The 26,528-nt window shown below is 35.4% G+C and overlaps 1 protein-coding gene across 1 annotated transcript in view; it reads left to right on the forward strand.

The window, feature by feature from the left end:
• The window catches only part of Prkg2 (protein kinase cGMP-dependent 2), a 99,191-nt gene that overhangs the window by 27,680 nt on the left and 44,983 nt on the right, over positions 1-26,528 (forward strand). Inside the window, exons 3-9 of the mRNA XM_090343998.1 lie at positions 987-1,100; positions 3,730-3,835; positions 7,687-7,750; positions 15,741-15,818; positions 17,710-17,804; positions 21,520-21,588; positions 25,586-25,684. Coding sequence (XP_090200124.1) covers positions 987-1,100; positions 3,730-3,835; positions 7,687-7,750; positions 15,741-15,818; positions 17,710-17,804; positions 21,520-21,588; positions 25,586-25,684 — 625 coding nt within the window. The remainder of the gene's footprint in view (positions 1-986; positions 1,101-3,729; positions 3,836-7,686; positions 7,751-15,740; positions 15,819-17,709; positions 17,805-21,519; positions 21,589-25,585; positions 25,685-26,528) is intronic.

The raw sequence follows: 26,528 nt of genomic DNA on the forward strand, positions 1-26,528 counted from the left end.
CAGTTCCTCGCAGTATGTGGGTCCTCAAATCAGATTTGCCTAGTGAGTGAATGGACATAAATGCCTTAGACCTACTTAAAAGTAACTTAGGAAAAAAGTCTAAATAATTCCTGAGCAGAAAGAGACGTTACTCCATCAGTTTTCTTCCTTTAAAGATTTTAGTGTTTTGTTTATTAGCTTTATGGGATTAGATTCTGTTTGAAGGAAGGAAGAGTAGGTTTAGGGCAAAAGAATTGTGGCGAGGCAGTGTAGGGAGTCTGCCTTTCTCCAATTTTTGCCTAGAGTTAGATAATTAGACAAGGGAAAAGCACTCTGGTTAGTGACTGTCTTTTTAAATGGACAGGTATTATATTGAAATGAAACAGAGATTTAATAATGGTGAAAGACCATGAAATAACTTGCACAAAATCACAGACAATAAGGAATGGAGCCAACACGCAAAGCTACTGTTTTTCCTTCTCATGGCCAAAAGCTGTGCAATGTTTTCAAGACATCTGTAATTGTTGAGCTCCCAGTAAGAAAGGAATAGTTTTATGTGCTACATTTTTGCTAGAGCAGAATAAATTTAAAAAAAAAAAACAACACCAAACACTCGTCATCCACTCCTTCAAGGAAAAGCTTTGCTACCATAATACCAGTATTAATCATAGTTAATACTTAAATTGAATTTACTGTGTGCTACCCATGGTTTTAAATTCCTTGTCTGTATTAACTTAGTTAATTCTCATGACAAATGTATGAGGTGAATATTATTGTTGTTATGATTCCCATTATTGATGAAGAAACTTCAGGAAAGTATTTTTTTCAAGGTAAGCCGCAGAGCCGGTCTCACACTGATCAATAACCATTATATTAGAGTCCTGCTGTGTATTCAAACTTTAATACTCAAAAGAAAATTATAATTCAAAAAATAAAAATGACATGGAATTCAAAGTGTTTTTCATTGGTGTGGATTATTTGTATTTTTCTTAAATTGCACTTCACAGAGGGTCGATTAGAGGTGTTCCAAGGAGAGAAGTTGTTATCATCCATCCCTAAGTGGACAACATTTGGGGAACTCGCCATTTTGTACAACTGTACAAGAACAGCCTCTGTGAAAGGTAACAGGAGATGAACTGCCCTGACTAAATTGTTGCACAGAATTAAAGGGTTTATTTCATTAAGTAAGGTTTGCATTATGATGCAGTCTTTTGTTCTCCTATTTCTTCCTATATGCTTTATTAATAGAAATGCTATGACTACAATAGGATTTATACACATACCTGAACAGTTCAATTGAAAAAGATTTCTCTCATATACTTTTATATGCCATATAAAAATACTAAAAATTGGCAAATTCCAGTTTTTCTTTTTTTTTTTTTTGCCAGTCCTGGGCTTGAGCTCAAGGCCTGAGCACTGTCCTTGGACTTTCTCAAGGCTAGAGCTCTACCACTTGAGCCTCAGCACCACTTCTGGCTTTTTTCTATGTATGTGGTACTGAGGCATTGAACCCGGGTCTTCGTGCATGCTAGGCAAGCACTCTACCACTAGGCCAAACTCCCAGCCCCAGTTTTTCTTTTATTGCTGTTACTTCCTCCATCCTCCCCATTTTCTTTCTTTCTTTCTTTTTTTTTTTTTGTTTAAACTAGATAGACATCTGCCTTTGACTTGTCTGGAATGATTCCTTACTTGTTTACATGAGTTTCTGGTCATGTTATGAACCAGAAAAATTAATGAAACTAATGAAAATGTGTGTATATATACATACATTGCATTTATACATATCAAAAGGGATGCCATTTCAAGTAGTAAGTGTTTATGAAAGTGAATTTTACCATTAGTTTAATGGCTTATTTTAAGGATTCTTATTTTTATACATTAAGTTATAGTAATCTTGGATTTTCTCCAGAATTATTCAGGTGTTCTACGTAGGTTAGGTTAAATGGATTATCACTGTGAAGTATTTAAAGAAAATCTGATTCCAGTCTCTAAAGTTGAAAAAGAATTTCCGGCCAGCGGCCTCAGGAATTTATATATTTTTTTCTCCAGTCCTGGGGCTTGAACTCAGGGCCTGAGCACTGTCCTTGGGGGCTTTCTCAAAACTAGAGCTCTACCACTTGAGCTACAGCACCACTTCTGTTTTTTCTATGTATGTGGTACCAAGGACTTGAACTCTGGTCTTTGTGCATGCTATGCAAGCACTCTACCACTAGGCCAAACTCCTGGCCCAGGAATATATATATATTCTGATATCTTTCCAGTGTACTCTAAAGTACAGATAACCAGAGCTTATAGTTGTTACTCTTTATTTGTATGCTGGATTGGGGGAGCAGTTAGTGGGAGTTCTTTCTGAGCTTCTTTTGTTCTATTTAAACTATAGCTCCACTTCTGGTGTCTTGATAGTTAATTGGAGATAAGAGTCTCATAGATCATTTTCCCTGGACTGGCTTCAAACTATTCTCCTCCTTCTCGGTCTCCAGAGTGACTAGGTTTACAGGTGTGAGCCATCAGCACCTGGCTTTATCATTATTATTATTATTATTATCATCATCATCATCATTGTTATTATAATTATGTAATTATACAAAGGGTTTCAATTGAACATGTCAATTTATTAGTACAATGCATTTCTACTCATCAATTAATTAATATCACCCCATGTATACTTTTTAAGAATTTCTATTGCTGATTTATTTTCATTTTGGATTTTATGTTTGCTTTTAATGTATTTCTACAAAAATATTGTTCCCTAATTTTTTGTAATGTCTTTGAAATTATTTGCATGAATTTTATATGGAAGTAGTCACTGAGACCCATAAAATTGACTCTAATGTCACACATAACCCCAGAGATTTTAATTTCCAGTTCCTGTTTGTGAATTCTTCACTCTAGATTTGTACAGGTTTACTGGTCTTCTCTAATAAAACAACATTAATCTGAATCACGTCCTGATGATGTATCACATAATTGAGAATTGCAAAACATAATTAGAAAGGAAATGTTCTACTACCCACTTCCAGATCATGGTACATTTCAAATTCAAAGTGATTTATAAAATTACTCACTTTATTTCACTGCTTTCTTCCATTTACATGTTCAAGTAACGCATTTTCCAAAAAAATAATATCTGGGAATGATTCCTATGTTTTTCGTTTTGCTAGTTCGGTGCTCTCCTGCCTTGCTTCATCCTCAACCCTCATTTTTACTGGTTATTATCATTTTATTTTGTGGGTCATGGAACTTGAACTCTGGGTCTGGGCGCTGACCCTGAGCCCTTCAGCTAAAAGCTACTACCCTACACTTGGAGGCACAGCCCCACTTCCCGTTATCTAGAGGTAAATTGGAGATAAAAGTTTCAGGTCTTTTGTGCCTGGGCTGGCTTTGAACCTTGATCCTCATATCTCAGCCTCCTGAGTAGCTAGGATTACAGGCGTGAGCCACTGCGCCTGGCTTTCATTGATTATTTTTAAGACAGGGTTTATTTTCCTGTTTGAGTGTTTGTGTTGTGCCTGGACTATGATTTGATTATTTTAGCTTCCAAGTGATGTTTGCCACTGTACCAAGCTTCTTTTTTGTTGAAATGGTGTCTCCTAAACTTTGCTGCTTTGCTGGTCTGGAATTTAAGATTTCAATCTCAGTCTTCCAGATATCTAGGATTACATGTGTGAGCCATTGGCACCTGGCTAGAACGATTTTTTAATCTAGTACTAAACACATGTTTTATTGTTTTATTTGACTTTTTTTCTATAGCCATTACCAATGTTAAAACTTGGGCACTTGACAGAGAGGTTTTCCAGAATATAATGAGAAGAACAGCTCAAGCCAGAGATGAGCAGTACAGAAACTTTCTCAGAAGGTAAGAATGACCCAGTGGGCAAAAGTACAAATATATATGGGCATAGTATGGATATGTGGATTTAAGCAGAATAATTATTTCACTGTAAGCATTTTCCACCTAAATAAACCAAGGAGTGAAAGTATTCTCTTCTAGCAAATTTCACTATATCAAAATTTATGTTTAATTCCCATTAGTTTATGTGCTGGTTTCCTTTTCCCACTGTTTTGTCCTTGTATTGATCAAATGATAGTGTATAGTATTGAAAGAAATATATAAAGAATCCTAAATAATTCCACATGGAATGCTTATTTGGTCAATGATGTTCGAGGCTTGAAAGAGAATAGCATAAAGATAACTTTTCTAACTCTTCTAAAACTTAGACATTCCTTTTCTCGTTCACACAGTGATGTTGTTTTCCAACTTAGTTTTCAACTTTTTTGCAGTTTCACTTGCCTGATATATTACAATTTTATGTCACAATGACAGGTCAGTGGCATGCTAATTTCATGAAATATCTGTACCTAGACAACTTGAAACTTCAATTAATAGAGCAGCAAATGTCTATATGACTTAGAAAATTGATTTCAAATTAAAGGACACATTTGAGAATTCCATATCCTAACTACTTTTGTATCATTTGTAAGAGTTTTGACAGTATCTGGATCTGTAAGACATTCTGTAATGAAGTGTTACTTATGATAAATGGGAACAATAACAATATTGTACTACATGATTTCCAGAAAATAAATACGAAGTTCATCGTAAGTACAGTGGAGTGATTTTGAACTGGCATGGCAAGCCTGTGATGCCCGTGCTTTTATGGCTTCACGGTGCCTTAGTTCATCGCAAAGGCTCCATAAACTCCTAAGCAATGAATTGATAATCAATACAATATTGCAGGTGTTACAGTATCTCAGCAACAATAGTGCCTCTTGGCAGTGAGCCATGATAATGATAAGAAAGTACCTTACTTATCTACCAGCCAGTACCGTAGTTGTCCTTTTGTGAGATCTACCTGAATAGAGGTAATCTCAAAACCTAGATAGCTGAGTAAGTCAGCATTGAAAGCCTACACTTCTACACAGGTCAAAATGGAACTTCATAAATAAACCAATGCCTCTGGGTCATGTTTGAAAATTTGAGATAAAACTCAAATTACTCTGCATAGACAGTACATTCCCTAGGAGACTAGTACGTTCCAACTTAATGGCAGGAGCTGAGATAATCTACCAGTACATCATTTCTTTCCTTCTTTTATTTTGTTGTACCATTCATTCATTCAATACATATTTATTTCCAGCCACTAAGCAGTGTGAATTCAGTGTTGGACAAGACAAACTTGATCCTTTTATTTCATGGAGCAATGATAGCCTGAGATTTTTCCATCATATCTGTTTCCTTACCATTTCTAAAATGTGATATATAAAGAGCTCAATTTGGACAGGTTGTAATATTTTTATAATCAATGTGTGTGAAATAAAGACAAGTTCTGGCTACCATATTACCACTACTTCTATACGGTTTTCTTTGTTTCACAGTATACAATAAGATCTTCCTTTTTTCCTTTACAATTTTATTCTAAAGTAGATAAGATATGAGTTAATTACTCCACATGTAAGTTACAAAGCCATCCATAATTCCACTACTAGGAAATGAAACCAGGACGCTGAAAAGACACCTGCACAAGAGCATTCTCAGTGAAAAAGGAAAGAAACAACCTAACTGTTGCTGAATTGATGAATGGATAAAGAAAAATACTACATATGTATAGGAGAACACGATTTGCCCATAAAAGAGGCAAAATCCTGTCGTCTGTGCTGACAAAGTTGGGCATGGAGATTACTACATTGAGGGAAATAAGCCAGGCAGAGGAAACCAAGTTGTGCATGATCTCACTGACATGTGATAACTGAGATGGTTGAGCTCACAGAAGCTAGGAGTGCAATGGTGATTATTAGAAGCTGGAAAAAATAAAAGGAGGGATGGAGAAATCGACTGGGTACTAAGTTGTAGGTAGATAAGAGGTAGATAGAGTTCTAGTGTGATATTTCACAGTAGGATAAACACACTTATTGATAATGTGTATATTTGAAAGCTGTACAAGAAAGGAATCTGTAAGCTATTAGCATGAGTGGCAGATATTTGAGGAGAAAGACATTTACTTGAATTTAAACAGTGAAAAGTGATTACACGTATAGACATATCATAAAGTGCCCCATACAGACGTACAATTTTTATGATTTTTATTATTTGCATTTAAAAGATCTTAACAATATTCATGAAGCTATTGCCTAACTTGAGGAACAGAAAACTCAGTTCCTGCATTTTCTTATGTGTTTTGGTTATCTAGCTTCCCATGCCCCTCCTCTGCTCCATACAGTAGCTTGAATGTGAAGCTTAGTATTTTTTTTCAGTTTTGCCTATAATTTGACTTTTGTATATTTTCAAAGTTTATAAACAATAGTGTTGTTTCTCCAACTCAATTTTTTATCCAGTAGTTTTTCTAAGATTTAGATCTCTTATAGAGCCTCTTTCCTTGATTCTAGCCCTGAGTGAACTGCTTTCCTACTGGAACTTGTTCCAGTATTTTTCTTTGCAACAACAAGTGATTTTGCTTCAAGAATCGTTATATACGGCTCTTGGCCCTCTGCTTCCTGGTCCTTGTGTGTAGGAGTCCAGAACACCCTGCTTTCACATAATCAAATTCGATCATGCGTTTTGGAGTATAATTATTTTTCTCTATGGGGGGTCAAAGTTTAGATGGCAAGAAAAGGAGAAATCACATCAATCATCTTGGCTAAAAATGGGTGAGATAGAAGAGAACTTTCATAAGAACACAACTTAATCATTATCATTTCTGATTTTTGGAAATAATTGATTTCAGTAGCCTATTTCATTCTCTATAAATTATTAGTTGTAAAAAATGTTTATATTACATGCCTCTGGCTATCATTGATTTTAGAGGACAGTACAGTATGACATTCCAATAGTAATTCCTGCATTCCAGGAACAGAGTCTATTAGGAGGATTGAGATGAGTATCTGATCCCCCACTCTGAGCACTGATCCTCATTCCATGTAACAAAAGAGATACTGTGATATGGAGAGGAACCCATTTCCACACATGAGCCACTTAGAAAGCCAAAACAAAACAAATATTTTAATTTCCATTTCTTTAGGAATGGGATGCCATTCTTTCTAATGGAAGCATAGAATTCCTGTGTATATAAATATGACCTTTTATTGATCCATTCATCTACTAAGGGGCTACTACTGGGTTGGTTCCATATCTTATCTATGCTAAATAATGTTGCAATGAACATGGTTGTGCTGGTAGCTTTAGTATGGCCTTGTTTATGGACACTTGGATAAATGCCAGAAGTGGAATTGCTGGGACACAGGGGAACTCAATGTTTAGTCTTTCTAAGAGCTGCCATACTGCTTTCCAGAGTGGCTGAAATATTTACACTCCCACCAACAGTGTAGTAGCATTCCCTTTGGGCTACATTTTGTATTATTTTTTCCTTGTGGCTTATCTCCTGTTGTTACTCTATCTGACTTTGGTTCCTGGTGTATTGTATATATCTTTTCATGTTTAGTCAAATTAGGGAAGGGAAGGAGATAAACAAGATGATGAGACAAAAGACAAAGGGTGAACTAATGTAACAGTGATATTAACAAGACAAAATATTGGGAATAAACTTTACAACTTGGGAGGGGGTGGGAGAAGAGAAAATTGGAGAAAAACGTGGGAAGAGGTAACAATGCTGGAGAAGTAATATACTAACTGAAACTACCCTCTATACATCACTATGATAATAATTTTTTTATAAAAAATAATTAAGGATTTCTTTCTTTTTGCTTTTAAAGTGTATCCTTGCTGAAAAATTTACCTGAAGATAAACTAACCAAGATCATTGACTGCTTGGAAGTGGTAAGACATTTTAAAGTTAAAATGTCAATTACATTAGATTTTATCATCTACTCTGATTATTAGGACTGTAAATGAATAAAGAGGAAGAGATGGTAGATTACTAGTGCCCAGAGACTAGGAGTTATTTCCTATTGTGAAAAATCCTAGTTTAGCTCTTGTTGAATTTGGGGTCCAGAAAAGGTTAGATTCTTTTGAAACGTAGCAAAAGAAAGTGGATTTGCATGTGTAAAGTGAAATTCGATTTACATATTTTAATCTTTTAGTTATGTTTGAAAACTAATCTTCCCTCCACAAGAGGTACTTGATTTTTTTTTCTCCAATTAGCATCACAATCCCTTGCAAAGTTTTCTTAGTATAAAGGAGGCAGTGAGGCGTAATTAGGAACTAGAGCACAGAACAGGCATGTGGTTGCTTTTGATGACAAGCCTCTGAATCAGACTAGGAAATATTTTGTCCTTGAACACTCCAGGTCATGAAAATACATTTAAAGAAACTGAGCTCATGAAGTACTTTACCTCTGTTAATATCTAGAGGAAAGTGGTATATTGGAATGTACTCAAAACTCATTTTAGGCACTACCCAGATGGTTGGTTTTAATCCAGGACTTGTGAAATCTTTCCTTCTGAATAATGCTTTTATGACATGTACCTTGGTTTCTAATGATATGCATTTTATGAAAACCTCTTCAGATGTCCGAGATTAAAATTCAAAGCAAATAACCTCTCTCTTTTTTGGGGGAGGGGGAGGAGGGAATGGTATAGAGATAGGTCACTTTCAGTGAAACCAGTGTGTATTTTATGGAATTGAAAGGAGGAAGGGAAAGAGTCAGAAGGAGACTTGGCTCTCAGTGGGAGGAAAATAGAAAAGCACAACAAGATTGATTGTTGACAGATTCATGCCTCTGTCAATCACACCGAACAACATAAACTAATATCTGTTGAGAAGGGAATGGGGGTCATTTCATCTTAATATGAAATGTGTGTAAGTGACACCAGTAATGTTTTCATTTACAATTCACAGAAGCCATCCAGCAGTTTATCAAGGACAGGTCATGATAACATAGTGCGTGCCCTGGAAACCCCAGGGGATTCAGTTATGAAGTCATTTGCAAGGAGATTGCTGGCCCAGAATCACTTGGGATTTCCTCAGTGTACCATAACCCAATCACAGATGTTACAGATTAATAATTCATCCTAATTTCTGAGGGCTTTTTTTTTAGAAAAGCAAGAGAGATCCTGTATTTTTTGTTAGCCAGAAAAATCTGCTTTTAATATAATACTAATAAAATAGATTCACCAGAGGGGATTTCCATGCTGACAGAAAATATGAAAATTTAGTATCATTAAAATTAAATGGTAAATTAGACATATTTTTTCAGCCAGAAGTAATAGCTGCAGAACATAAAATAGGGGCTCAGATCTAGTATTAATTAGCACACAATTCATGTATGAAATTCTCATGTTTTAAAACACCCTAGAAAATTTGCTTTCCTGTATCTTAGCATTTGCACACAGCAATACAGTTTATAAAGAGCTCTTTATTCATACCTGGCAAACAAATGTGTCTCTGTAATGTGTGAAAATTCTCAGATGCAGAAGTGATTAACAAGGGAGTAATGGAATCTACTTAGGTCTAAGAAAAGCAAATAACTTATCAGCATAGTTTGGACTCATGAACCATCAACATGGGCTTGACAAGAGTCAATCCCTAATGCACGGATTATGACAGAGCACCCGCTGAGTTCTCAGGCCAGCTGTTCCACAAACTGGTTCCATGATCTCTGAGAAAACAGACAGAGTCTGTTTTGCTGCTCCAGAGTTGAAATGAAAGGAGTTTTCTTTGTGTGTGCTGGGAGGTGAGGGAGGGGAGATGAAGGGATATGGGAGAAGGGAGACTTACATCAGTTATCAAGCAGTTCATCTCACATGGTAAAGTTCTGGACCAAAGGACCCCAATGGAGCAGTGGTCCATTTTTCTTTCTTGATTTTTCTTTTTGGTTGTGTGGAGTTTGAACTGTGTGCATGGAAACTGCCCTTAAGCCGCTTTCTGTTCAAGGCTAATGCACAACCACTTGAGCCATAGTGCCACTTCTGGATTCTGAGTGGTTAGTTGGAGACCAGAATCTCATGGGGATTTTTTTTTTTTTGCCTTGACTGGCTTTGAATGGAGATTCTCAGATCTCAGCCTCCCTGGCAGCTAGGATTAGAGGCATGAGCCACCAGCGCCTGGAGGCTCTCTTGCTTTTTTTAGCTTGAGTTGATCAGAGCATTCTGTTCTCAAACAAGTCACTGCCTTGATGTCTTTCCTGTTCTGATGGGAACATAAGTGGGGATATTACCCCTACTCTAATGTGCTTTTAAAGTCAACTAAGGAGAATCACAAAGTATGATACCGTTTCAGAATGGACAGCCACAACTGATGAAATGCAAATCACATGGTGGCTTGTGCACCTGACTTGTGGAGTGGAGAAGAAAGAAGGTGTTTCTATTCCCTCTCAGGGTGATTGTTCAGAGGAATGGAATTGGGGTGTGTTCTCCTGAGTCACATGCACAATGATTAATGAGGATGTCACCTGACTGCTACATTCCTCTGGAATTTGACCCAGTAGCCTTCTTCAGTTGTGTTCAACCTGTATATTTCACAAAGCCCATTGTACGAGGAGCTGAGAAGGAAGAAGAGTGCAACGTATTCCTTCAGCATACTCATGGTGCTACTGACAGGCATATTTCTTGGCAACCACATGCTTCTGAACCCAAGACTTTAGTAGGAGCCCCCAGATCTACATTATTAACATTTTCAGTTGGGATGCTTGTGTTCAGTGAAGCATGTGCTGCACTGGCTCGTTTATGAGTAGAATATATGTATTTAGAGTATGCCACAGTCTGCCTTGATTCTTTATGAAGCTTTAATCATTTTGTTTCCAACTCTAGTCTTCCTTTCTTATACTCCTCACTAACTGTGTAAGCTGGAGGGTTTTCCTCATTTTAATGATTACCACTAGAATCACAGGAAAGCAGAGACACTTGTCGGCTTTGCCACAGTTATCACAGCAGGTGTGAATGTGGAAAGTTCATTAGTCCAAAGTCTGGAAATGAGGGTTTGTGTTTTTCTTCAGCCACTATCCTATCAGTTAGTTGTGCTAAGTATATGTGTCCACATACTCACAAAAAAACAAGACGACAGGTCACATTCTTATGAGCTTTCACTCTTTAAGTCTCAGAAGTCTTCTAGTTGCCTTACTCAATTAGGAAAATTTCCTGTTAGTTTCCATTGTGTATGATTTAGTTCATTGGAAATAAGGCAGGTACTAAATTAATTCAGAATAGCTAATAGGGTCCCACCAGTGTGTTTGTTTTAAAATGTTTAGGCTATCTTAAATATTGTACTTGGAAAATAAAAATACAATTGGTAATAACCCAAATTGTGAATACTTTAAACAATAAATTTGGGTACATAGTTGCAGGATTCATGGAAGTGTGCACATGCATGTGTGTGTGTGTGTGTGTGTGTGTGTGTGTATCACGCATCTAGTTATGTGTTGACATTTCTTTGTCATGAAGATTTCTAGTCTCAAATGCAAGGTAGAGACTCTTAGGGAATCTATCTAAGCTTGCCTCTTTTTTTTTTTAATTCCACATCCTTGGAATATTCCTCTAGTTTTATATAGGCTTTTAATAGGCACTCTGTATTTAGCCTTTTGCTACACTAACACAAAATGAGTGTCTTCCTTAGTGAAAACTCCAATCTTTCCATCTATAGTTATTGCTATCTGTGTGCATGGTTTTCTTCTGATCATCTCAGTCTACCCACACACAAAAAAGTAATTTTTGTCATAGCTTTCATCATCTTCCTTTAAAACATTTGTTGGCTGGGTCCACTGGCTCATTCCTGTAATCCTAGCTACTCAGGAGGCTGAGATCTGAGGATCAAGGTTCAAAGCCAGCCCGGGCACAAAAGGGCATAAGTCTCTTCTCTCCAATTAACCTCTAGAAAAAGGGAAGTAGAGCTTGGCTCAAGGTAGGGCAGTAGTCTTGAGCTGAAGAGCTCAGGACTAGCTCAAGCTCCATGACCCACACAAAAATATTGTTACTAGGTCACAGACCACACAAATCATTGCTAGGTCATGAAGCTGACTGAATAGAGTGATTTTTAAAAAAAATCAGAATAGTAAACATAAGTATTTCAAAAATAAATTTCAACTGTGAAGGGTCTACACATGTGCATACTCTTTTAGAGCTCTTATGTACTTCTATGTGCATGTATTGAGTGTACATGTGAAATATACTTCTTACTATAGATCAGAGGAAAAAATGCTTGAAAATCATTGCTTTATAGGACTGAGTCCATGGCTTCTAGGTCATTTAAAGGTCCCCTTTGCCATGAAGCCACAAGGGCAATAACCACACTGCTTCATTTCTCTTTTTGGCCCTGGTGACCACCCTTGCTTGACAAACACTGGCAAGTCTAGCTTCATGGCCAGTACTTACCACGATATATTTTGGTCTGACCTATTTCCACGACTTTTATTTTCTGATCTATGAAGTTACTGTCAACGCACTGGGAGGTATTATTCATCTCCCTTCTGGGGTTTTGGATGACAAAGAATCATTCCTGGGAAAAATACTACTAGGAAAGTTGTCCCTCAAAAAATAATAAAGCTCTTTCTCAGTGGCACCCTTCAAACATTTTATTTTTAAACTTATCTGGTCTACCTACAGGAATGGAAGCCACACCTCTGTATACATCAAAGGGTTTATCATATTGTAAGAACAGCTGAATAGCACTGCCAAAATTCTCCATGTCCTTTCTACTCTGTAGGTAATGGGAATAGAGATTGGGATAGGGACAGAAAAGACTGGAGAGCAGATGATTAGAATTGGGAAAAATCTGACATGACTGCAGTTCTAGTAAAAGGGAAGGGATATTAACTAGGGAATGAAGATAACTGGACTTCGGAATTGTGGGTCATAATCAACACCTCTATAAAACTGTAGCAAGGATTTGTGATTAGTCTGAAAGGAGAAATAAGTGAAGAGGTTGAGTAAACAAAACAGAATGCAAAGAAATTCAGAACATCCCTGTTCACATGAAATAGAAATAAAATCTCTTGTTCACATAATAGTCCAGGGAAGAAGCTTCTGCTCAGATCTACATGGATGCTCAGGAACTAAAGATGATAGCTACTTGGCCATTTTTTTTACCAGCATGTGGTTTTCAAGGTTACACAGGGTCATTTATTAAAATGGGGGAAATGTTCTGAAGATGTGAGCATGAAGGGTTTCACAGACTTGGCCTGAATGTAGGATGTATCACCTCTGCCCCAGTTCTTTCAGATCAAAGTTAATAATATGGTTACAAAAACAGTAGGAAGCTCATTTCCTAAACTGCCATATATGCCTGTAGAGGACTGAGGATCAGCCCAGGAAATATAGTCACCAGATGCCTGGTATACACCAGACATTCTACCAGGCACTTTGGATATACTTTCCCCCATTCTCCTCAAATAATATTAGATGTGATACGTATATACTCTTAGATTTACTGCAAAGGAAACTGAAGTCCAGTAAATAAAACAGATAAGCAACTATGTCCATCTTCACCTTTAGCAAGAAACTATCAATAGGACATTTACTATGTGCAAGATGTTCTCAGTGCCCTGGAAAATATTGTCTTTAATCACTTTATTGAAATAAGGAAAATGAGCCTCCAAAATGCCTGACCCTAATCCCTGCAATGTGTGAATATGATATATTATTTATGGTTTAAGGGACTTCGAAGATACATAAAGGCTTGGAGTTTAAATAAGACATTATTCTGGATTGACTAGGTGAGCTGAATATAATTATATGAGCCCTGGACAGAGGAGAAATGTCTTGTTAGAGTAGAAGCACCAAGGGTAAGAATTCTATAGATCATTATCGATTCTGTAATACAGGAGGATCAAGAATATACAATAGTCCTTCAGGAGATAAAAGTAAGGAAATGGGAACCTCATTCTACAAATGAATTCTGCCAACAACTGGAATGAGACTTATGGCAGATTTTCCCTGAGTTTACAGAAACACATCTCCATTGTTAATTCAAATTTTGCTCTGGGTGCTGGTGGCTTATGCCTATAATCCTAGAAACTCATGAGGCTGACACCTGTGGATCACAGCTCAAAGCCAGCTCAGGCACAAAAGTCCATGAGACTCTTATCTCCAACTAATCACCAGAAAACTGGAAGTGGCATTGTGGCTCAAATGGTAGAGCCTTGAGCTGAAGAGCTTAGGGACAGGGCCTGTGCCCCACAACCAAAAAAAAAAAAAATGTCCCTGAGAAACCCTAAGCAGACAAATGTAATCAAGCCAGGTTGTGCTTCAGTTTTCTGATTCCTAGAAGTTATGATACAATAAAAGAGGTTTGAAGCCACTGAATTTGTTGTCATTTGTTTCAGCAGAAGAAAACTAATGCACTTTCCTAAGTCTTAGAAAGTAAATTGTCTAAGACTTGAATGGTGAATGGATTTTAATTTTATGTGTTGACAAATGGAAGTCAGTGTAGAAATGGGATTTGAAAATAGATTAGTTTGGATTCAAAATACTTTCCCCCATAAAACACCATACTTCTTTCAATGACATATTGAAATGTCATTGAAAGAGTACACATTGCTTTGTAAATAAAAATCTCTATTCAAATTAAGAATAATATTTATTTCATAAAAGTAAATGGGTCTTAAGTGTAACATGACCAGGAACATAATGAAAACCAATCACACAAAAGTATTTTAGTTTGGAATTTATTTTCAAACTAAAAGACAAACAAAGGAAAGCTATTACATTGTGGCTTATGTTTTTTAATGTATTGTGTTATCTCTCATCTCTTTTGCTGTCCCTTGGTTATCTCATATTGTTATAATATTTCACCTTGTTATCTGATATATTTTATATATGCTTAATTGGGTATTTGAAATAGGATAGGGAAGGGGGGAAATCAAGATGAGCGGGGGACGAGGGGGAGGGAAATGGGGACCATGACATGAGAAAGGGTATTAATATTTGTGAAGTAATATACCTTCTATCTGGTGAATATAATGTAACCCTTCTATTAATTACAAGAAAAATTATATGAAAAAATTAAATAAGCCCATGTTAATGTACATAAATAATTAAGAGATCCATTTCAGTTCTATAACTTTGAGACAAGATCAAATTAAAGCAAAGTTAAATGCATTTTTTGCTTTGTAAGGTACTAGATTGGTCTTTTTATTTGAGAAATGGATAAATTACATTTCCTTACTCAAGAATTCTATAGTTACATAATATTCTGTGAGAGAAAGAAACATTAATACACAGAAAGAAATACGTGATTGTTTGAAATTTCATGGAGATAAATCAACATACATAATTTACAAAACATCTAATTCCTTACATTTTAAAATGCTATCATTAAAAAGAACACATATGTCAGAACTAGTTAGCAGGTGTGTGTAATCTATGTAGGGGTTATTGCTCTTAAGAGAATTAGAAATTGATATTAATAGTCCCCATATCTATTAAGGATAGTATTTTCAACATGCTATGTAATCATTTGTTCTTTTCTAAATGCTATTTTTCTAGATGTGATACTCAGAGAGTTGCTTGTATTTAGATATTTTATATTTTTATATTTTATATTATATACATTTACATAGATGAAAGTTCATGGCATTCTAGTTATGTTTATTTTGTCTTTGTGATATTATTCTCAATAGGTAAATGTCAGTATTCCAAGTGAATTTTTCTGAAATCACAACAAAACCATACATGTAATGTAGATTATAAAGTAAGTCTCCTAAGCTTCTTCTACAGTTGATGATGGCAATTTAAGAAAAGCTTAAAGTTACAATGAACAATAAATAAAAGAAGCAGGTACCGACCAGTCATTGCGGAGATAAAAGTTCTGTTGCCTTTATGTCTTCAGTTGTAGCCCTGCACTTGGATCTAATGTTTTCCTCCTGTTATCCCAATAGGAATACTATGACAAAGGAGATTATATCATTAGGGAAGGTGAAGAAGGAAGCACTTTCTTCATTTTGGCAAAAGGAAAGGTAAATATTAAACATATTTAAAGTAAACCAAAAAGTCTTACAGTAATCAGTTTTCCACAGTGTATTGTGCTTTTGATTATGATACAGTGATTCCCCTGTATCTGAAAAGTATAGCTGAAAAGTAAATCCTTTTTGTGACCAACCTCTTACAATGAACGGGCCTAGCTTCATTATGTATAATAGCTGGCTCATCTCTGAGGTCCTTTATTAGTTCTAAGTGTGGCAACAAACAGGATGACAAGCCGGTAGAGAAAAAAGCACTCACCAGCTGAGGATAGCTGTGGTCAGATATCAAGCTCTAACACCAACATGGATTAAGAATTTTATATTCTATAACACAAGCTGATTTAGATACTGATGTAAAATTTTCTTTATATACCCTTGTCTATCAATCTATCTTCTCCCTACATATCTATCATGTGACATTGTCATTGTTCTTTTTCTTAACTTAGTTATTAAGTGGGTAACTGTTTTGGGTTCACATGTTTCTCAGAGATACAAAAGTGGTTGTGAAATATTGAGGCAAAGACTCAACTCATAAGCCCTTGTGTCTTTAAGTTGTCAGATATTTTAGATGCATTTTTTCCAAGGAAGAGATTGTTATCAAAGAGTCAGGTTAATTTCTTTTGTAAATTTTGTTTTGTTTACAAGAAATGCAGATAAACTTTGAACTGTGAAGGAAAATATAGACAACATGTTTCAAACTTTTGAATCTCCCCAACAGAATCGATTCTTACAATGTCTCCATCTCCTCCATATGGTCACTGTGTTTAAAAGAAAGAATTTTGGTTAATAAAGGAGTTGTACTTATTATAAATAATTTTGAAAAGTTAATTCATTAACATAAATGCCAATCAGAAATTTTAATCACCATGAAACAACACTGTTACTATGTTAAGTTGCAATAATTCTAGCCATAAATAGGTAATGTTGAAGTTTTTTGTTTGGCTGTGCAATGGACTTTTTGTCCTTTCCTTAACTATATTTCATTTCAGGATGCCCAAGGAAGTTGTGTTCGCTTCTCCAAACTACATCTTGCATTCCATTTTAGAGGGTCCGTAGAATCTGGCTGTTTTGTTATACCTGTGATTGATTTGGCAACTCAATTAGACTTTTTGAAATAAAAGGACATTGAGATTCTCCTAGCAGAGAATCACAATACCTCAAAACCTATGTACATATAGTCATATAGGATGAGACTAAATGAAATGAACTCTAGTTTATGGAAACAAGAGGTTTATCTTTGTGATTGTTCTTAGTGTACTATGGAAAGTTATTTCTTTTCTCTTTTTTTCTACCTATGGTTAAATCTTATGTGGTTATTATATCTGACTTTGTTACTAGTATACTGTATATACACTTATTTGTTTATTTGAAATAGGGAAGGGACAGGGGAAAACAAGATGATTGGGAAGGAATGGGGCAAGGGAAAGGGGAACAAAAACATGAGAAGGCGTATCAAAGTTCAAGCAGTAATGTATCCATTACTGGACAAATGTAACTGTAACCCCTCTATACATTTTCCCAACAATAAAATACAATAAAAAATTAAACAGACAAAGAAAGAAAGAACATTGAACAGGACAATTGATATTTACTTTGAGGATCTGTAGGAAGGAGCTACTGAATTCATTTTTGAAAGTTACATTGAAGTATGCTCTGTATATGAGATAACACAATGAAACCCACCACACAGAATTTGAAAAGGAAAGGAAAGACATAGGTAACAGTCTAAAAGAGGGAGCACATTTGTCCAAAGTACATATATGTGTATATGGAATTACCATAAGGGAACACTCTTGCCTATTGAAGCATGTTAAGAATAATAAAACAATGTATAAGCTTAAAAAAATTAACTTCTCTCTCCTTTTAATCATGTAATGCCACTTAGGTAAAAGTCACACAGAGTACAGAGGACCATGATCAACCACAGCTGATAAAAACCCTGCAGAAAGGAGAATACTTTGGAGAAAAAGCTCTCATCAGGTGAACTCATGTATTTCTATGGATACTGAAAGTGCTCTGTTTTATATGCATATGAAATCATCACATTAAACTACCAACTAGATGGCAACAAATAATCAGGAATGAAATAAAAACGTTAGAATGACTTCTAAAAAAAGTGATATGAAGGATATAATTATACTAAGTTTGCATAGAAAATCATTAAGAAGTCTCAAATTTATTAAGAAAAATAAGATTGGAATTGTATTAGGTTTGGATTTGACATAAGAAAATAGTGAAATAGTGAAAGTGATTAAAATGGGTAAGTTTGAAACTTAAGAACAAGTCTTTCATAGTTTGAAACAGTGCCTTGCTTAATATTTTTGTAAATATATGGAGGCTTTATAAAATTATGAGGTTTTTTTCCCATGAGTTTTGTCACTTTCTCCCAGATTTTCCTTCCAGTCCCCACCCACATGTTTTTTTTTTTCTTTTTTTCTTTTTGCCAGTCCTAAGTCTTGAACTCAGGGCCTGAGCACTGTCCTTCGACTTTTTCCTCAAGGCTAGCATAATACCACTGAGCCACAGCACCACTTCCAGCCTTTTTCTATGTATGTGGTACGAAGGAATAGAGCCTGGGTCTTCGAGCATGCTAGGCAAGCACTCTAACACTAGGCCAAACTCCCAGCCCCCACATCCACATGTTTTATAGTTCATTTTCAACCTAATTTCTAGTGAGTATCATTGCTGCTTTTGTTCACCTAAATTGTGATGATTTTTAAATCATTTAAGATGTAATGCATAATTAGAAATTTCTGAAATATTTTCATTTCACACCTTTTAGAAACAACTCAAAATACTGTACTTAAAATTTTGATTTCAACCTTCAGTCTTTTGAGGCATGACAGATAAATGGTCACACTTGCACTTTCTGAAATTTGGAAAATCTCATGTATAAAGAAATATACTTTCTGCTGAGTGTGGTGGCTCACCCTTGTAGTCCTAGCTGTACAGGAATCTGAGATCTGAGGATCAAGATTCAAAGCCAGCTTGGGCACAAAAGAACCTGAGACTCTTATCTCCATTTAACATCTAGAAAATGGGAAGTGGGGCTTGGCTTAAGGATAGGGTGGTAGCCTTGAGCTGAAGAGCTCAGGGACAGCACCAAGGCCGAGTTCAAGCCTCATGACCAACAAGAAAAGAAAGACAGAAAGAAACAAAGAAAGAAAGAAAGAAAGAAAGAAAGAAAGGAAGGAAGGAAGGAAGGAAGGAAGGAAGGAAGGAAGGAAGGAAGGAAGGAAGGAAAGAAAGACTCTTTCCTAAATAGATATAGCTTCCTGAATTATCAAGCAACATACCTTTTTTGGCATGACATATGCACTTATGTGATTACTTAAGATGTCACTTAAAACTGATGCTACAACTAAATGATTGAATTCCAGATTTATGCTTAGAGGAAAGGAGTTGCATTGCTGTTCATTTATAATTTTCTTGACTGCTTTATGAAATCTATATTTTGTTGATTTGTATGACAGGTTTGTATAATGGCAGAGCAAAAAGTACTTAGAAATTATTTAAAGACAAATTTGATTATTTTAAAATTATAAAGCTATTCATTTTTAAAACAAACTCAAGTATTACAATTTAAAAATGGTTATAGATTATTAAACAATCTATAAGTGGAATTTAAATACAAGATGAACTTTGATTTTTCACTTTCTAGCTGATAATGGGACAATTTCAGTAACAGATTTTTATACATAATTATAATGTGATATCATTATCTAAGGCTTCAATATATCTTTTTAATATTTGTAGAATAGTTTTCTCATTTTTTTGACAAAACAAGATGATAATTACATTATCTTCCTATGACAAACACAGAAATTTAGGTTAAATATATAAACATTCAATTCCCTACAGTATTAGAAAACATAAACTTAAGTAAATGGGGAGGATGTTGCTGTCAATTATTTTTACTTCTTTTTGTGTGTGTGTGTGTCATGGGACTTGAACTCGGTCTGGGCACTGTCCCTGAGCTCTTCAGCTCAAGACTACTGCCCTACTCTTGAGCCAAGCCCCACTTTCCATTTTCTAGAGGTTAGTTGGAGATAAGAATCTCAAGTCCTTTGGCTGGCTTTGAACCTCAATCCTCAGATCTCAGCCTCCTGAGTAGCTAAGATTACAGGCATGAGCACCATACCTGGCTATATTTTTACATTTTTATGCTATCACTTTTTTAGGAACTGCTCACTGTGAGTCAGTATTCCTTGTATTCAATATGCATTCATGACTTGACATGAAATAGTTCCATGAGTTCTTGAGCACTTTTATTTGTAGAAATAAATCCATGGCATTTATACAGTTATATGAAATAAACTGGAGAGTATGAACACTTAATAGTTGTAAAACATTTACAAGTGACCATCATCACACTAACATGTGAAGGAATGTCACACCTTTTTGCCTTTCAACTTACCAACTGAATAGTTGGTCCACTGTACATGGCTATCTCCACTTCTACCAGTCTCTTATCTTAACTACTACTACCTTTCCCAATTCTATCTCTACCTAGGCCTCTGCCTCTTTTTTGCGTCTGCCCCTCCCCTTCTCTTCAATTATACACATACAACTGAGCACTAGCTATTGTGCCTCTGACTCAAAAGCTCATTAACTGGTGTTTTCACTAATACAGGCTAGCCATGATCCTGTAAATTGGGGAAACATTTGACTGTAAGTTATGCCAGATGGACTTTGGATGTTGATTAGGCAGACATGGGGCTTCTTTGGAATGGAGGAGATGAGCTATGTGTGAAACTTGTCTTTCTCCTTCACTAAGGTGGCAGGCCTTCAATGACCTCATACTCTGCATTGAAGTTGTCCAGGGATGTCCCAACTTACTTCTAGGTCACCTACAATGGATCTCTGAACATTGAGGACTAGATAAAAAGTGTTGCTTTCTGGCATCTTGAATTTATAACAGAGTGACAAATTGAACATAAATAAGGCCACTAATAAAAAAAAAAGAAATATATTACCTTATGTTTGATTCATTGGTGTTCATTAAAATATTACACTTGTCACCAGATAATATATAATCCATCCTTTCTCAAACACCTATCATAAGATGGACTGTTCTGCTATGCATCTCTAAGATGCTACTATTAATCATATTTCATTTTATTATCAATTGTAATTCATGTGCTACATTACTAATTTCATATTTTAATTAATAATATTAACTTTAGATCCTATGAGATGAAGTTATTTTAGAATTTAATAAAATGGATGAAATGGCACTGAAAACATTCTTTGATGATTTTATTCTCAACAGGTTTATCATATTTTAATTTCTTGGCCATTTTCCCAACAAATTCCTCCAATCACTTCATTTTTACTTTGCTTCATGCTGGTTAGTTATTCTTTGATCAAGAGATAGGTATTTTATTTTGAGTGGCACAAAGCTAAGAAAAAGTTTGTACACAAAATTATGTCAGTGAATTCTGTATGTTCCCAACACCATCGTTTACTCTGAAATTTTGTACATGTAACCTTTTTTATTTGAATGCGTTTCAGATCTGGTGTGTGTGTGCATTTTTGCATGTGTATGTAAAAATATATTACATTAAAAAGTATAATAATATTTGAATGTTTAAGTGATGGATATGACTTTTGTGTAAAGCAGCAATTCCCTGACAAAGATGAATATATTGTTTCTAGCTGTATTGAAAGCTAACTTGCCTGCTTTTGTCCACAGTGATGACGTCAGATCAGCTAACATTATTGCTGAAGAAAATGATGTCGCTTGCCTGGTTATTGATCGAGAGTGAGTACATTTATGTTGCTGGAGACTGTGGAAGGCTTGGTCTTCTGTACTCCAAAGGCTGATGTTTTTATGGTTTTTTTTTTCCATCACTACTCAGAAATTCTGGCCAGTCCTCAGCTGTGAGCACTTCTGATTAAAATTCATGAGAAGGAACCAGGCCTTCTGAGCTAATGTGTCTGTGGCGGTGGCAGACACTGGCAGCCTAAATATTTTGTGTGCAAAGTTTGTATGTAAATACCAGCCGTGGACTGATTTAATTTATTCATTTTCTACAGAAATCAGTTTATTAGTGCCCTTCTGAATTCATTCCTACATACACAGTGAATAATTTAAAATTTCAAAATATAACCTGATTTAAACATGTTATTGATTTTTTATTTGTATTTCTGTACTGATACTAACTCAGGGGTTTTTCTAACAAATCTCTGTAATTAATTCATTTTTAATTTTGCTTCCTTACTAATTAGTTATTCTCCTTTAATTAGGGGAGAGAGATTTTATTTTAGGTATTGGCACTCTACCAACTTGAGCCATACTTTCAGTCCAGTAGTTTTTTGTTTTATTTATTTTTTTCTGATTGATAGAGATAAGAGACTTGAGGACTTTCCTATTTTAGCTGGCTTCAAACCCCAATCTTTAGATCTGTGATTAATCACCATCACAGGCTATAATTTATTTTCTAATGCTTTCAGCAATCAAAAAAGTTTTGCACAAACCCTCTCTCAAAGCATACAATATTCAGTAACAATGTATATTTCCAGAGAAGCTTGAACGTTTGCCATAATTTGTGCTGGTATTAATAGATTGTCTTTCTTAGCTTGCTTTTCACAATAAGCTTGATATTTTTTAATTCCTTACCCATGTAAAATAATATTTTATATGGCCTCAGATTTATTACTAATCAGTTAAACATTTATTACCCATTTACTAGATAAAATAAATAAATCCAAATATATCAAAGCTGAGCTGTTGTCCATGTAAAGTCATAATATAACAAACAGCCTTGAGAAATACCAGAAAAACCAGTAAAATGACAAGAAATCTCACAAAAGAATATATAGTCAGCTGCTGATTTAATACAAATAAATTTTCAAGCATTATGCCAGATGAACAACAGTGACTTAATATCTTGTTCATATGTCTCTTACTAGTCTATGCTTTCTTCACACTTTGAGACAAATTCTAAACTAAAATCCCTTCATTTAGAAGCACAAATCTTACTTATTAAGTTGGACATCATAATGTCAATATGTTTTAAACCAGGTACTTCTGGTATCAGAGTTATATTTATTCTCTCTTACAGATAATAAAAGTGAGTATAAAATAGGTTAAAGAATTGCCCAACAGTGCGTCTGTGATTGAGCAGGCACTATTTCCAGCTTTCCTGAGTCATTTCCTTCTTCTCCTTTCTTCCATTTGGCACCCATAGCACCTGCTCAGAAAGTGAAGCAGTAGCTGTGTAACCAAATGGTCAAAGTTGTATTTTATTTTCAGTGTGAGAATGGGGCATAAAGAATTAACAGGATTATTTTCTGAGCAAAGAAGAAATGTGGAACTCACTCTAGGTGAAATAAAATTTCAAAGAAAAGACACAGGGGTATGAAAATGCCAAAGGTGCTCAGGTAAAGGTAATTTGGGGATGACACTTTTTACGTGGAAATGTTTTGGTACAATATTGCCTCAATTCTTCATTTTTCTATATGAGTTTCTTAAACAAATACATGTATGAACTGAATGACATTAGCTGTAGGCTGTGTTTGTTTCATACTGTTAGGACATGAGCTGGGAGTTTGGCCTAGTGGTAGATTGCAGGACAGACTGTATGATACTGAGGAAGAACTCTTCATTCTTTGTTGTAGTCACATACATGGAATGTTTATGTATTGTTTTATACCCAGAAAAAAATGCAATTCTACATGTTTTACAAAATACTTGCAAGCTTATAACTTAAAAGTATAATTTACATGTTTATCATTGATAGCCTATACGTGACATGATATGAAGAGATTTTGAGCATAAGCTACAACTAGGTGGTCCTATAATTTCCTGGGACTGTAGGGGTTTTCCCAACATTATATTTCTTATTTTCCTTTCATTTCACTGTGAGAAATATTCCAGTTTGGGGACAAATGATATGGTCACTCTAGATGTGACCATATCCTAAAATAATGCTTACATCATACACTGTATATCTAATTTTAAATTTACGCTTAATTGTTTCCTATAACGTGTCTTACCACTCTTCTGCAAGCTTTACTAATAGTGGTGCCTCGTGCAGTAAGGCTGCACTGCCAGTGTTTGACACAGCCTTGGCATACAGGCAGTGCTTACCAGATGGGAACTGAATGAAGGGTATCACCTTGTACTGACCTGCAGTGACTGCAAGCCTCCACACTGGCCTTTTCTTCTTTCATAGGCATGTTTTTTGGCAAGTGCTTAGAATGATTCCAGAGCAGAAAAAGAGAGTTAAAAGTCTGAGATTTAGTTCCAGTTTTGCCAAGGTGATAAAACATGTGAATGTATTGTTTGGCAAGAGCTCTAAACAATGGCAAGCGCTATTGGCAATGTCTTCATTACAGATCGATCAAATGCCCGATGAGCTGATCAATCTGCCCTTCAAACTGTGATATCTGAATAAACACGGGTTGTGTCAAAGTTACAGCTAGAAATGTTGTAGCTGCTCAACCACAGCTTTACGAGTAAGAAGCAGAGTCTACAGAGACTTGGGATACCAGAGTCATCTACATTTAAAATAAGATCTTTTATAATAATTAATTTGGTTTGTTTAGTAGCAAAAAACACATACATGTTGTCAATGTGTAGAATAAAATACAAACCAAAGCTCAAAGAATCTTTCTCGTTTTGTTTGAAAATTGCAACTATTCTGAAAATCAGAAATCCCATGACGGTATTATTTTATCTCTTACTGCAGCCAACAAGGGTCAGTTTACAGAATAAGCAGAATGGAAAGTATTTATGGAAATAAGGATAAAATGGCCAGCCTACTTCTGTAATACCTGCTGAGTAGTTATATGAGTAATATGAAGGTTGATTGAATGACAGTTAAATGTGTGTCAAGGCAGTAAATCATGAAAGCACATGACTGAGGTGTTACTGGTTTTATTTTGTTATAGATGTTTGGAGGTAATTTTCTGTTATATTATGTACTAGGTGCTTAATGTTACGGGCTGTTTAAAGCATGTTCTCTACTTTTAAGGATTCTGTTTTGTTGCAGAGAGTAAAAGTACATAATAGTCACAATTCAAGATAGATGGCTAGATGTGGGCATGTGTGAAGCATTGGAAGTATAATTAAGAAAATGATCCTTTCATTGGAAATTGATTCTTTTTCTCATAGGTAGCCCAGTATGCAATAAATCCTAAAGACAAGGGGATGAAGTGGGAGATTAGAACAGGCACCCAACATATCTGTTGTCTATGAATCATGAGCTAGCATGCATCTCCAGGGAATACTAAGTTACAGTAAAACATATTGGAGAACTTAACTAAGAATAAATGTTAAATGTGAGAAATGGTGAGAGATAAAAATGACATACGTTTATTTTAAATTTTAATACACATAGTCTAATTCAATTAAAATGAAAAGAATATGTAACACTTGCTATCTATATATTCAGAAAACACTTCAGATAAACTTCTTTTCACTGTCTCAAAACAAAGCAATACAAAGCCAAGCTTCCCCACTACTCCCTCCCCCCAAAAAAGAAAAAAAAAGATTGTTGAGAAACCAGAACTACAAGATGGAAATCTGTAAAAAAAAAAAAAATGGTCTTCTCACTAATAGTTGTTTCCAGAAACTCAAAAGATCAATGTCAACTTCTGGTAACAAATCTACAGCTGTAATATTCCACCAAGTACTAAAAACAATTGTAAAATGCCACGAATAACTAAACAGCTTGAGTTGAAGAATATCTATTTATATTGCCATTATTAGAGCAAAGTCTTTTTAAAATGTATGTATTCATTTATTTATTTAGAACATTCAACCAAACGGTTGGGACATTTGAAGAACTCCAAAAATACCTCGAAGGCTACGTGGCCACTCTGAACCGGGATGATGAAAAGAGACATGCAAAGTACGTGGGGAGACATTTTCCTAAGACAAACTCCAGATAAGGATGGGGAGGGGGCAGGGAAACCCTATTTCTGTGAAGGAGCCATCTGGATATCACATCATCAGAGAGCCATACAAAAATTATCCGTACAAGCAGACAACCAACAAACAGCTGAGTAGAATCACATGGAAAGCTTACTAGTCTGTCCCATCATATGAACACCACTACAGAGTAGCTTCTATTTTATCTAACTATTTTAAAGGATCTTTAAATAACTTTACAAAGTGGTTGCAATTCAGTCAGTTTAGGATTCCAGTGCATCTTGACGGACATAACCACCTCCATCATTCTCTGTCATCTATCCAAAGTTTACCCACCCCTAGTTCCCTGTATCCATTTTCACATACGTACATTGACTTTTGTGGCTTTATTCACTCATCCTTCCTCCCTCTCCTCATCACATGCTCCCTTTGCACTCACTCCTTCCCATCAAAACATGTTTCAGCTTCCTGGTATTCATTTTGCTAAACTAGCTTAGTGGTTCAGAGGAGTTAAACATTTGGACTCTCCCCCTGCATATAACATACACAAGTCAGTTTGTAAGTGTATGTTTTCATATGTTTATAATTTAGGTCTATTCCCATATATGAGAGAAAACACGCTCCATTTGTCGTTATAAGCCTGACATTTCATTTGAATGTATTTTTACTAAGTTCATCTATTTCCCTGCAAATGATGTAATGTTAGTCTTTCTAATAGATGAATGAAATTCCATTGTGTGCGTGTTTGTGTGGGATGTTTGTGTATGTGAATGATATATATGGATATAGACATGAATATATATATGATACAATATACATGAATA

Source organism: Megascapheus bottae, chromosome 13, assembly GCF_031878675.1.
Source record: "Megascapheus bottae isolate mThoBot1 chromosome 13, mThoBot2.hap1, whole genome shotgun sequence".
In the NCBI taxonomy this organism is placed as follows: Eukaryota; Metazoa; Chordata; class Mammalia; order Rodentia; family Geomyidae; genus Megascapheus; species Megascapheus bottae.